The following is a 13,412-nucleotide window of genomic DNA, read 5'->3' on the forward strand; positions in this document are numbered from 1 at the left end:
AGAGAGAGAGAGAGAGAGAGAGAGAGAGAGAGAGAGAGAGAGAGAGAACTATATCTGAATTTCTCAAAACTGAACAAATAGGTATGTCTAGCCAGAAAGACTGCAATGTGGGAAGTTAGGAAATATTATCCCTTTAACTGAATCATCCTCATTCATGTTTTTGAGACTAAAAGGATCTCCAAGCTGTAATAACTTAATACTCGTTCATCCATATTGTAATACATAAAAGGAAAAAAAAAACCTCAGAGACTAGGAATACTTCCTTAATTTAGTAGAACATTTGACCAGTTACCCATATCTGCTATTTTATCCTAAGATGATTTGTGTTTTTCTTCACTTTTTTCTTCTTTGAATATTTCATCTGAACTTGTTTTCCATTGAAAAGAAAGGATTGCTTAAATATATATATGCCTGTGAAAATATGAAGTATAATATTGTATATCATGATAGATTTATATTTATTTTAAGATTCAGTTCCCTTACTCTCTGTTTAAACACACTTGTGTCCTCTGCAATATTTCCTTTATCTCAGAAATCTATTCTTGAATAGAAGGAGGATTATATCTCAATTATGCAGTTTACTTTATAACTTCTTTAAATACTTGGTAAGACTTTTTTTCATAATTCGATATGTGGTTTCTTCTCATGGTTTTTTTGGTTACATTTATTTGAACATTTTAAAACATTTTATCATAATCTATACATTGTTTTTGCTTTTCTGCAGGAGCTTGTTAAAACTGGAATTTAGGAACAGCAAAAATTACATGAGAACTTTATTATATATTTAAAAGGAATAGCATGATAGATATGCATTTTCATGTACAATCTTTTCTTATATTCTGCTACATTATAGAAATGCTTGTTTTATTTCTTGAGTTCAGAATACAATCAAGGAAAAAATTTTAAAAAAATAGTGTACACATTTGTATGCCTGTTTGCAAATAGTCTCACCCATTTAGTTTTACCATAATTTGAAGAAAGATTAAGCATTGTTCAAAAGTACAGGTAAGATCAACTTTAGTTTTACCTAAAAAATTATAAACAAAATAAAAAGTTAATTCTCAGAAATATTTGAAAGATATATTCGTTTATTAGAACTAATTGTCACTTATGAAGTTATAATTTTTGCATTATCATAATGTATTCACATAATAGCTTGTTTCAAGTGACATTGAGGATTCTCAAGATGAGTTTCAATATAGATCATAAATATCAATCATAAAGATCATATTGGTATATTTTTGATGTGGGCATGAACTTTGCTAAAGGATTGGGATGCAAAAGAAATAAGTAAAAGAGTCTCTGTCCTCAAAGAGATAGCTGTCTAATGGGGAAATACAATATATAAAGGAGAGCTATTAAGGAAGAGGTACCCAATGGCATGGTATAGCTAGGAAGTCACATGGAGACCAGCTTCTGGGCCAGTAAAGTGCAAGCACTCAGAACTGGCGTCCCCAAGAGTCGTATGTTTTAGTGAAAGGGGGACGACAATGATGAAATGAGTGTTGTGCTATGGAAATAGGCAGGAAATAGCACGAAATCCCATCTCCAGGCCTCACAAGACTAAAACTTAACATCTGAGCCTGCCATTCCAGGGACAGAATCCAAGGTTCTGGTGAGGGGTTGATGAGCATGATGATAACTCCATGATTTATAAGATTCTGTTTTGATTCTTTTCATTGAAACTATAGAAACCACATTTAACCTTTCTAAAACTTAACCTGGTGATGAGTTCTTTATTTTGCCCTCATGATAGTGTTTTTATGGATAGAACTGAAAGAGCTGATATTTTTTATTTCATATGTACACATGTGTAGTGACCATATCTGAATTAATTCCTAAATAATCCTTATGACAATGATGTTTTTTACTTATACCATCATTTTGAAGGACCATACCTGAAACTTTCCCCAATTCCTTTGGTTGAAATAGTTTACAGGACAACCCAACACAAGCCATGTAGAAAGCACCCGATGCAAAAAAAATTTGTTTCTGTCTGGGCAAAAGGCAGATTCTCAAGGAGTTTACATTCTAATGGAGTACTTGAAAAGGAGGTGGAAGGAACCTGGAAGAGCATGGCAAAGTGATTGCAAGGACTCCTCAGCCTGGCACAATCAGGCAAAACGTTTACATATCCAAATTCAGGAAACCAGGAATGGAGTCCAGTTTTCCAGGCAGGTAGAAGTACCAGTAGTTGGAGAGTAGAGAATAAAAGCATCATGGGGTTCAGAACACCTAGAACATATAAATTATTTTTGTAGTATCATCTAGATTTGTAGAAAACCCTTTAGTACCCAAAAGATTTAACTGTCTATCAAATAGATATGACATTAATACTCCCTTTCAGAATTCATAAAAACAAGCTGAATCAAAAGGAGTAGCTTTTGGAAATGAGGAAGTTGGAAAGATAAAACTTAGAAAGAACATTTTGGGGACAAAAAGGAGGATGCTGAAGTTTAATGTAAAAAGGGTTAGGGTAAGAATTTAAGGTAAGATCCTGGGCCCAAAATGTTTGGCAGTGATCATTTAGTTAGCTGTTTCATCACTAAGAATAATATCTTTAGGATATAGCAACACTTTTTGCCTGTTGAGTATTTCTTTCAGAAGATAAATTATGCTGTAAAATTCTAGTTTCATGTTAACTTTACTATTTGCTAAACTTATCCCCTAAAAATACTGTGGTGATTTCATTTAATTGTTCTCTGATAAAATCACACTGCTTGTTTTATCTAGTCTTTATCCAAGTTTGTGTCTTGCCTTACCAGAATGTTTGCTTGCTAGATACATTTGAAAACTTTTTGCCTTTTGATAACCTAATAATTTGATCTTTGTGTTTCCCTATAACACCAGTGTGAATTTCAATTGGCCACGTTGAATTCTTCAATACTTTGCACTTTGTATTTTCATTGATACATGCCTGAAACAGGTCAATGATTTAGTAAAGAAAGATCTTGATATTCAATTCAATTAATTCCAAGATTGTTCTTCCATTTTCCATACCTTTATGTCACCTCACTCCCTTTAGCAACTCCCTCCTTAAACCCCTAGGGTCCAGTGTTCTCTTTTTCCGCTGTTTGATGAAAAGCAATAAGATACTTTGGCCTAGTGAATAGGGAATCATCCTTGGAGGCACAAAGACAGAGTTTAAGTCTCACCTCGGACGCATGCTTAGCTGTGTGTTACCTAGGGAAGTCACTTAACTTTTCAATGAAGTAAGGAACTCTGTAAGACCCTAAGTTGCCAAGAATCTCCCAACCTGAGTATCAGAGGGAGTTCCCACATTCAGGAAATCCCTTTCCCAATGAAATCATAGATGGAATCCTTATCCTTGTCAAGAGTCTCTTTTCCATTCAATTCTATGTTAGAATGGAGTCTGTTTTAAGTTATTTGCTCCAATATATAGATAATGTTTCTTTTCTCTGTGATTTTCATATTTTAGTAGCAGACAGTATTAGTAATGTTCAGGTTTGTTTGTTTTTAACAAATGGCTGGTAGGAATCTTAGGGCAATAATGGTTGATTATCTCAGGGCCTCTCAAAATTTTCCATGTCTGACCTGTCTTATTGTTTACATTTGTCATGTATGTACCTATGGTTTGCAGAGATGGTAGAGATTGTTATGTGTAGTCTATATCAGCACAACAACTTCAAGAAACTAAAAATTCTAATGTCAATCGACAATTTACTTTGATATAAAAAATGTAACTTTCTAGTCTCCCACATCCCATTGCCAGATCATAGTTACTGTGTTGGTGGGTGTAGCAGCAAGCACCCCAAGCGTCCCCAGGGTGGCTGCCAACACAGGTTCTTGGATCTGCTTTGATAAAGAAAAGCAACTCAAAATGGGTTAACAAGCTTACTTTAATCAGTCAAATATGTATCGTTTACCTAGTTCAGGAGAAAAAGGTCAGCACCCCGAACTTCAGAGTATACAGATAGAATTATCAAGACAGAGAAACAGACAGGTTTCCAAACTGTCCAACCATTACATCCATGCCAAATCAACATCTGGGTTTTTCAAAGTCGGGGGGCTCTCAACAATGGCTTCCCAGAGTCTCATCTGATCAAATCACAGAACACTTCTCAAAGTGAGCCCCAAAACAAAGCCTCACATCAGGGCTTATATAGCCTTCTCCTGGCTCTGAGAATGTAACAACCTTATTGACTCACTGCCCAATCAAAAAGTATCTACTGAAAAACAAGCCTCCCACCCCAGGCTCCAGGTGCACTTTAGCCTAGGGGTGGGGAAGATCTTGAAATTTGCATTTCCATTACAGTAGGAAACAGCTCCAGTCTTTTGGTGGATCTCTGCTACCATCTTTTTCCTTTGTAACTTCCAATGTCCCCTAAGCCCTAAGTCTCACTATGTATTTCTCCTCACTGTGTAGTTATGCCAGATCACTGACCACCTCAGTAGTATAACAGAGTCTCTCTCCTTCTTGCATTAGGGGTGCGTCTTGATAGAGTCCGCGGAGGTCGTCAGAAGTACAAACGCAGAATAGATGCAGAGAACAGCCCATATCTGAACCCTCAGCTGGTTCAGCCAGCCAAAAAGCCATGTAAGTACCTCAGATATTTGGGAATTCCCAGCATGCAGATGCTTTTCTTTTGGTTGAGTACGTTAGCCCACACCACTGCCTGTAGTACTTCTGTGTGTATAGGGATCATGGCATTTGTTACTAGTGGGTTTGTGATAAAGATATTAGGGTTAGCGAAATAAAACCTCACTAATTGCAGTTTTTTTGTCAAAAGCTTTGTGAATTTTTCACCTTTTCCAGTTTTGTTTTTAAAGCATGTTAATACACAGTTTATGCAGTGCAAATTTTACATTTACAGGTTGTCTTTATTTTCAGTGGTACATAAAATGAACCATACTGTGGTCATTAGTTCATTGGAGTTGCTGGTTTCAGATTTCACAAGAAAGTGATTTTTGTAGTTTTCACTAACGAAATAGTTTTACTGCTCAACATCCCAATGAAAATACATTAGGGGCCTCATTAATTTGGAGATATAGAAGGTTAACACAGTAGCTACCAAAAGATTAAAACAAAAATGTGCCCCACTAATAACAAGCATAGGTTGCCAGTTCCACTTAAAATGCCCAGATGGGCACTATGGATTATTTGAAAAGAGCCCATGATTTTATAATTCCAGCTTGCAATTTACAGTGTTTTTGGTACATTACTAAAAGGCAAACTCTATTCTTTTTATTTTTATTATCATTAATGAAAGTAACTTCCATATAGATTGAATGCAATAACTTTTTCATTTTTCTGAAAAATACATTAATTGAATTAGTGTAACACATCTGAAGTTTGGGGATGCCAAGTCCAAATTCCTGTAAGTCATAGAATGCTTTGAGAGTTGATAATAGAATTCTGTTAAGTTGTCACAGTTAAACCATCATATTCAAGCCTTTTTACAAACCCCCATCTCCTCCCTTCTTTCCCCACTCCCTAATATTTCCTTCAAACTCAGTAGCCTCCAGGAGGGGTCACTACTGTGCATTTTACTAGGGAGAATCTGCAGGTTTTTGGAGCAATAAAACAGACCTCGATTTATAAACAGAAAGGCATTTTAGCCATGGCAGAAGAAAAAAACAACCAGTTTTACACGAAACTGTACCTTAAGTGAACATATGGCATAGTTTCCTTATGCCTTTCCAAAAAACATTATGTTCATTATACCTTCAATTGTCCAATCTGGCATCTTTTCTTCAGCTTCTATAAGCTGTTAGTATTCTGTAAATATATTCTGGGGCTGCATTAAGCAGATTTTATGCATTATAATAAAAACTTTCTGATAATACAATAAAATTTAATAAATGCTAATGCTTAGTTTAATTACAGCTCTAGGTTTCCTGGAGTCAGTATTGTACAGATTTTCTATTTCTCATTTATTTTATGTTCACATGCACTTAAAAACCATTGATAGTTTCCCTTCCGAAAGAAAAATTAACATGTGCTCATGTTAAAATCAGAATCATAAGGGAATTTCCCAGGATCCTTGTGCAATGCTGAGAATCCTGGGAAGTAATGGGATGCAATACCTTTAAGAAGCTTATAGCAATTTCAGCCAGCCCCATTTGTCTGAAATAAACTACCCTTCGAATAAATCATTACTCATTATCTAAAGGCCTGTATGTTAATTTTCCTTAGTTCATCCAATTAGTGTGTTTTTGTAACAAACATTTATAAAACTTAATTTTCAGATTGTGTCAGATAAGTGTCAAGAGACAGGGAATCTGTTTTGTTGAGAAAGTAGCCTGGGAGATTTTCTGGACCCTGACTGATCGTTTATGCAGTACAAAGGCACAGGAATGAAAATTGGGTTCTATTGATTCTAATTAGGAAACATTAAATAAGATTTACCTAGAAACAGTGCTCATGGCTATTCAATTTTCTGAATGATGGGTCTTTTTAAACACAAACTAAATTTCTCTATCCCTTCAGTGTAAGTGTCCTTTGATAGAATTAGTGTTTTTCCTTCTAATGAAATGATTAGAATTTCATCCACTCTACTTTTTTACCATTTGCTTATTTTCCCCTAATATACAGAATATAATAACCTGCCCAAAGATTTCATATTATATTGGCAGAACAATTAAAGCAAGAATTTTCCAAATATAATTGAAAATACATAGTATGTCCCTACATCATCTGAAAACAACCAGTTTTCTCTATAAAATCAGTAACTCAAACAGAATACTATTTTCCTTACATTATAGGGTGGGGGGATGGAAAAACAAAGAAAAACATGTATTGGAGAACAGAAGGTTCTTTCAAACCTTAACTAGGTTCCTAGTGTTCCTTAAATGTTTCCTTCTTTAAATATATTCCTGGTGATGTCCATATTTATGATGATTTGCACTGTCATGACTAAGAAAAGATGCATATGAATTTGGAAATTCTGCCTTTTATTTATGTGGCAGAGGGAGGATGTGGTAGCTTAAGTAAATATATATATTCCTTCACTTTAGGAAAAGTATATGTTTTCAGTAAAATGAAAAATAATGGGCGTCCTTTTTATTTCAAAACAAAATGTTTATAAATGTTAGTTATGCTAAGGCTTTCAGTTAAGGCAATAATAATCAAATATCCATGTTTTTTTCTGACCCATTCATATCTCCTTTGAAATCAATGTAAAAACCACACATGGAAAAGATGCTGGGGTTCTCACAGGGAATGAAAATGGGGCCAGCCAGAAATTATTCAGTTAGCAAGGCTTTACAACCCCTTCTATAAACTCTCACATGCCCCAAAGCAATAAAACACATTTGATGTGATGCTTTCCATTTGGCTCTGGTCTATTTTATGTAGGATTTTTTTAAACACATATCACAACTTTCAAATGCACAAATATGAAGGAGAGAGAGAATATTAGACAAAAGAAGAGCTTAAAAGAATTAATGATATAGACGCCAGAACCGAAGAAACAAGTGTACATTTAAGGAGAATTTTTTTGGTATTGGCTCTATTTGGAAAATGTGCGTGTGTGTGTGTTTTCAGGGGGGAGTTATGATACGGGGAAAACCAGTCTCCTATCTAGTGCATCTCACAGAGATGAGGTTATATATAATCAGTCATTCAGCCTGGGAGAAGGGCTATGACCTTTGCCCTTTTTATAGGAATTAAGACAATTAATGACTTTGGTATCTATGATTTTCATGGGCAGTCACCTCTACCCCACATTATATCATTGATTTTTATTGGTTTGCTTTTGACCATTCCTTTAAAAATATTAGAATTCTCAACCCCCATGGTATAACAGTCTCTTGATAATGAAACCATGTATAAGACAGCACTTTCTTCTTACCTATTTGCAAGAAATAATTTTATTATAAGACACAGAATCTCATTCTTCAGCAAGAAAACCAAGAATTGGTTTTATTCCATTCCTTATTGATTGGCACAGTTTTTGATTGGGTGATGTTGAACTCTGCTTAGAAGAAATATATTTTCCAAATTAATGTGAATACTTGTAAACAAATGCCATATTCACTGTTAGTTTAGGAAAACAGAATATTTTATGGTTGAGAAAAAAGAGGATGATACTACTAGTGATGTTGTAGTGCTCTGGTCCGTTCCTGCAGATAACAAGATTGTCTCACATTTGCTGGTGGCTGAACCGGAGAAGATCTATGCCATGCCTGACCCTACTGTTCCAGACAGTGACATCAAAGCTCTCACTACCCTCTGTGACCTGGCTGACAGAGAACTGGTGGTCATCATTGGATGGGCTAAGCATATTCCAGGTACAAAACAACAGTAAAACCTAATGAAAAAAGAGAACCAGGCAAAATCCTCACTTCTGACTTTTCAAACTCTTTTCAAAAACAAAAGAATCTTCTAACCTTTGAAAAAGATTGTGCAGTCTACTGATTGGTATATTTATTCATGTTGATCCATAGGTATGCATGTTCAAAATTTCCATTTTTAGACTTTTAATGATATAAAAAGAAAGAAGATTCCCGGTGATTCTTTCAGAACTCATACAATATCATGCAATTATTAATTTTTGAAACTATTTGTATTTGATCACTTTCTTTTAAAGATAAAAAATTATGAATGTTCAGACCTTTTTTGATGGTTTTTTATCTAAGAACTTTTGCCATTTTGCTAAAATACTTTGATACATTTATACCAACTTCATTTTATGTTGATTAAATGCCTTTATTTTTTTCTGTTAGAAAGTTTTGTAGCATATAACAAAAAAGGAAAATAGCATTTAGAAATTTCTTTAACATAGAATTTGGAGTTATTGAACCTAGCCACTTTCTATTTCAAAAAAGGTTGCTATTTTATAGCAATAACTTGGATTTTACCCTCTTTCATTATCTGGGCCATCTGTACTGAGCATTCTCTCCCTCTCTCTCACACACACACACAGACATATACACTTGCACACACACACATGCTCAGGGTTCTGGTTTGCTGATGAAATATTTAGTTTCTACAAGCATTACCATTTATGGAACGACATCCTTAATTGGTAAAGAATTATGTAAACATTTGATGTTATTTGAGAATTGAAAAAATTTAAATTTCCCAATTTTTCTTACATGAAAAGCATCCCGTTACTTCAGTAGAAAAGCATATAATTACAATTTCAAAGATAGTCAATATTGGACCCAAACGGTCTTTTTTTTCCCTTGAACTTTGTACCACAAATGGTTTATAAACAAGCTTTTGAATCATGAGCAATGTTTTTCTGGTACAGTTAACTTATTTCTGTCTCCTTAAACTAGTTTGTCTTTATGCTTTGAATGCTACAGTAATTTCTTTAATCAAATTGATGGAAGTCCCTTTCCCAGCCCACACTGAAACCAATTTATTGGTCATGATACGCCAGCTATGTTGCTAACAGTCGTAACGAACTGTCAGGCAATATCGCAGTGAAGCTAATTTGAAGTCATTAGGTGTGCAGCATTCAGGCAACAATTTGTTACAGTGGTTAGGAACACAGCTGACATTTCTGAATGGCTTTGTTCAGTGTAGTTCTAGATGAGCCCAAGCAAATTGTAGACTAATTTAAACATCACTCTGTATTATACCAGCTACTTTGTCTTACACTGTTTGCTAATAAAGCACCCCAAATTAAGTCAAAACTAGTTAAATAGGTGAACTTCAGAGTTTGCTCTCTTTTGATGATACTACCTTCAGGATTATTAAATGTAGGATCTGGATGAGATTTCAGGTACGAGACGGCTCAGCCATTTGTTTTGAAATTGCCTATCCGTGGCTTTCATACAAGAAAGAAAGAAAAATTTGATGAATCTCTTAAGTCATTGAGACCCCCATGACAAAAGAGAAACCTATCAAATGCTGAACTATGGCTAATCACGTAAGGCCTACTTGTAAAATAATTTGGAGATGAGAGACAGTAAAGAAGTTTTGGGATTTGGCTTTTGTTTGGGGGTTGTTTTTTTCACTGAGAATCTTCATCAGCTGCGCTGAAGTCAGAAGAGAAGGTAAGATCATCATTTGGTTATAGTCTGTGGTGATATAATGACAAAAGAACCCAAATGTTTAATAGTCAGTAAGCATTTATTAAGAATCTTTTAGGTGCCACACACTGTTGTCAATTTTAGGTATGCAAAAATATGTGAAAGATAGTCCCGCTTAGTAAACATTGAAAAGTCAGTTTAATGGCAGAAACAAAATTAAATCACACATTTGTTGTCCTGTAGGTTTAGTAGAAAGCCATCTGAAAATCTCTGTTCCTTCTGAATTAAGTGAAAAATAATAAAAAGAAGTTTCCTTTTGTTTTCAGATGATAAAAAAAAATGAACTTTGAGGAAAGGTTCTGTTCTCTTCTGCAATGGTGATATCAAATTTATATAGAAATGGACACATGCTGACATAGAAAACCACAAATTAGCATTGTTTGTGTTGTATGGCATTTAAAAACTTTTTTTGCTGAAACATTTCCCAGTTACATTTTAATCTGGTTGCGACTCCACTCCAACAGCTTGTGATTTTCATACCTCTGCTGTAAAGGGTTGGTGACAAAGAAGAATGGGGGTTGGAAATAGAGATTACATTAACCGTGAGTAAATGCTGCTGATTTTGAGCCAGAGACTGGTACTTGTGGAGAATTGTGAGGGAATTATTGATAGATTCAAGATTTATGGTCTCCAACTGTGATTTTGCTATATTTTCAGGATGTCCTGAGTTATTGCTAAAGGGGTCATAAAATTTCAAGGTAACAAAACAAGAATTCCCTTTAATTGAAAAATAAAGATATACTATTAGAGCTGAATGGGATTATAGACAAAAAGTAATTTAATTTCTTGGTTTTGAAAGTTGAAGGCACTAAGGGCCTAACAGATTAAATGATTTTCCCAGTCACATAGTTGATGAATTGTGAGAACACAGCCTCTATAATGTGGTTTTCTTGACTGTTAATTCTAGAGCTTTTCTGTTATAGCACAGCCATTGCTGAAATTCATAGGATATTTTTTTAGTTGAAGGAGTATGACTTCCTTGAATTGAGCGCAAGGGTTATATGTCACACTACAGTTCAAGGCACTGGTCAAAACCAATGGCACATTAGGGGATGTTCAAGAAAATAAAGTATTATAGAGATGTAAAAGTGAAAGTGTGTTATATATCTATTTTACTTATGCATTCATACACATTTATACATATACCTTGATTAAAAAGTTGAACTGTGATAAAAATAGGGTAAATGTCCCAATAATTGGGATAGAATCAGAATTTAAGTCTGTTTGCAACTTAATATACAAACTCAAAACTCAACTCTTATATCCGCTTAAATTTTCTCAGTATAAAGTTCAAGATTGTTGCTATAAGTCTCAGAAAATTGCAAACTCCATCTTTTTTCTTATTCTTCTTCTTTCCTGGTTTCATAATTCATGGCTCAATTGAAAATTAAGCTCAGCTCCAAAGGTAAATTCTAGAGCTCTTCTCAACTCTTAGGCATAAAAACTTCATAGTCTGATTTTGCCAAATAAAAAAGTAAAGAAATGAATAAAAGACTATAGTGGAAGGAATGGCTTTTATCAGTCTATGGAATTAGTTGACTTGCGTTAATAAATCAAATAAATGGAAAGTGTGTTGTTATGAAACATGACCATGCCTTATCTCAAGAAGAAAAAGATCAAAATGGCATTAGGAAATGCTTGACTTTAGTTAGAGGAGTGTAAGGGCACAAGAACAGATGATGGTGCCCTAATAGCCCTTCTTAAGAATGACAGGGCCCCGCCATTAGCATCCTTTTATATCCTTGGAAATTGCTCATGCCTCGCTTTTCTGGTTCCTATCTGCCTGACTCTTTTTTTTATTTCTCTTTCAATTTCGTCCGCGCTCGGATAAGCGCATGCTAACACAATATGATTGAGCTGTAAAATGGAACGCTGTCGCCTCTAATCTCTTTTATGTAGATATGGAGGTACTTGCACATTGCACTTCATTCTCTTTCCATTGTTGGCCTTTTGAGAACGGGCTGCCTAGTAATGGAGGCTCAGTCAAATATTAGAGCTAGGTTTCACAGGGTGTGATAAGAAGATTATCGGCCCAGCAGTCAGATCTATTATTGTTCTTTGTGCCAGATTAAAATATTCTTATGTACCGTAACTTCGTTAGCAGAATGCTAAAGGTGCTTAGTCAGATGCTGATGCTGCTTCATATGATGTTTGGAAAGACATCACCCATATTAGCTGACCTATATAAGTGGCTTAAATATATTTATGGATCCTGCTCCATACTGTTCTTGAAAAGAATATTAGGTATTAGAGGAACAAACAGTTCACATGGGAAATTTTTTCCTTTCCCTTTTTGCAAGAGTTGCAGGGTCATGTGTGTCTTTTGAATATGACAGATTAAACAGTCTTTTGTCCAGTAAGGGGTAGAATTTTGCTGAAGTCTGATTACTACTTGTGAATACTTGCTCACCAGTTTTATAATATAAATATATCTCTGATATTTAGGGGGAAAGGGAAGATTATTTTACTGTATTTGCTTCTCCTTAGTAGGGTCCAGAAACACCCAGGTTTGTTTTTAAATACAACGTTGCACTTAAATATTTCTTTAGAAATGTGTACATGTGAAAAACATTGGTTGAATTATAGAAATCAACCTTGTCCACTTTACATGCAAAAAAATGTGGGCAAGAACAGTAAATTACCTTATTCTTTCTAAAAGTGGTTGGTTAGCTTCCCATCATAAGTGCTCAGACTTTACCAGAAATGACAAAGCTGTTTAAAAACTATGGATAAAAACTTGTGCTACACCAGGGTATAAGTTCTGATGGAGCAAATCCAGGAATGTTTTGAATATTTTAGTGCTAATGTTAATGTTTTATGAAACATTATTGCTTCAGCACACTCTTTGTAGAGCACAATATTTAAGGTTTCCTTTCTAAAGCAGCTCTCCTGGGTACAGTTTAACATTCTAAAACTGAACAAGAACATGATTTGCTGCAGAGTTGTCATTTTTTAAAATGCCCTTTCCTCATCATGAACTTCTGGTAGCACCACTCTGTGTGATAATGACATGGAGAAAAAGCATAAAGAATGTGGTGGAAATAATCACTTGGAATGTTTTCAGCAGTATACATCGAATGCAAAGGCCCATGTATGTGTGTGATAGCAATAGAGTGTTATGCTAGTTTGTCTACTAAACAGTGAACATGATTCAGTATAGATTAGTCTAACCAGATAAACGATACTGGGTCTAGCACTTAGTAGGCATTCAAAAAACATTTGATTAAACACATGTACTTAACAAACAAGCTTTTATATCTCCATGCTTATATTTTTCTTTGCTATGTCTTGTGTGAAATTATATATGGCAACTGATTTATCCTTAGCTAGGAATCAAAGTACCAATAGGTTCTTCATTTTCTTGGGAACAAGGTTTTCCTTCTCTGTGTGGAACTTGTTCTGGTTTA

The 13,412-nt window shown here is 34.8% G+C and overlaps 1 protein-coding gene across 11 annotated transcripts in view; it reads left to right on the plus strand.

The window, feature by feature from the left end:
• The window catches only part of ESRRG (estrogen related receptor gamma), a 696,148-nt gene that overhangs the window by 631,576 nt on the left and 51,160 nt on the right, over positions 1-13,412 (plus strand). For 10 of the 11 annotated variants that reach the window (XM_069066032.1, XM_069066031.1, XM_069066035.1 and 7 more), the window contains 2 exons: positions 4,448-4,558; positions 8,071-8,253. In XM_069066032.1, the coding sequence (XP_068922133.1) occupies positions 4,448-4,558; positions 8,071-8,253 (294 nt within the window). The remainder of the gene's footprint in view (positions 1-4,447; positions 4,559-8,070; positions 8,254-13,412) is intronic. The other variant, XM_069066036.1, reaches the window with a different exon arrangement.

The sequence above is a fragment of the Petaurus breviceps genome, unplaced genomic scaffold (genome assembly GCF_028583685.1).
Source record: "Petaurus breviceps papuanus isolate PSGF00001 unplaced genomic scaffold, PetGlider_PUasm1.0 90702, whole genome shotgun sequence".
In the NCBI taxonomy this organism is placed as follows: domain Eukaryota; kingdom Metazoa; phylum Chordata; class Mammalia; order Diprotodontia; family Petauridae; genus Petaurus; species Petaurus breviceps.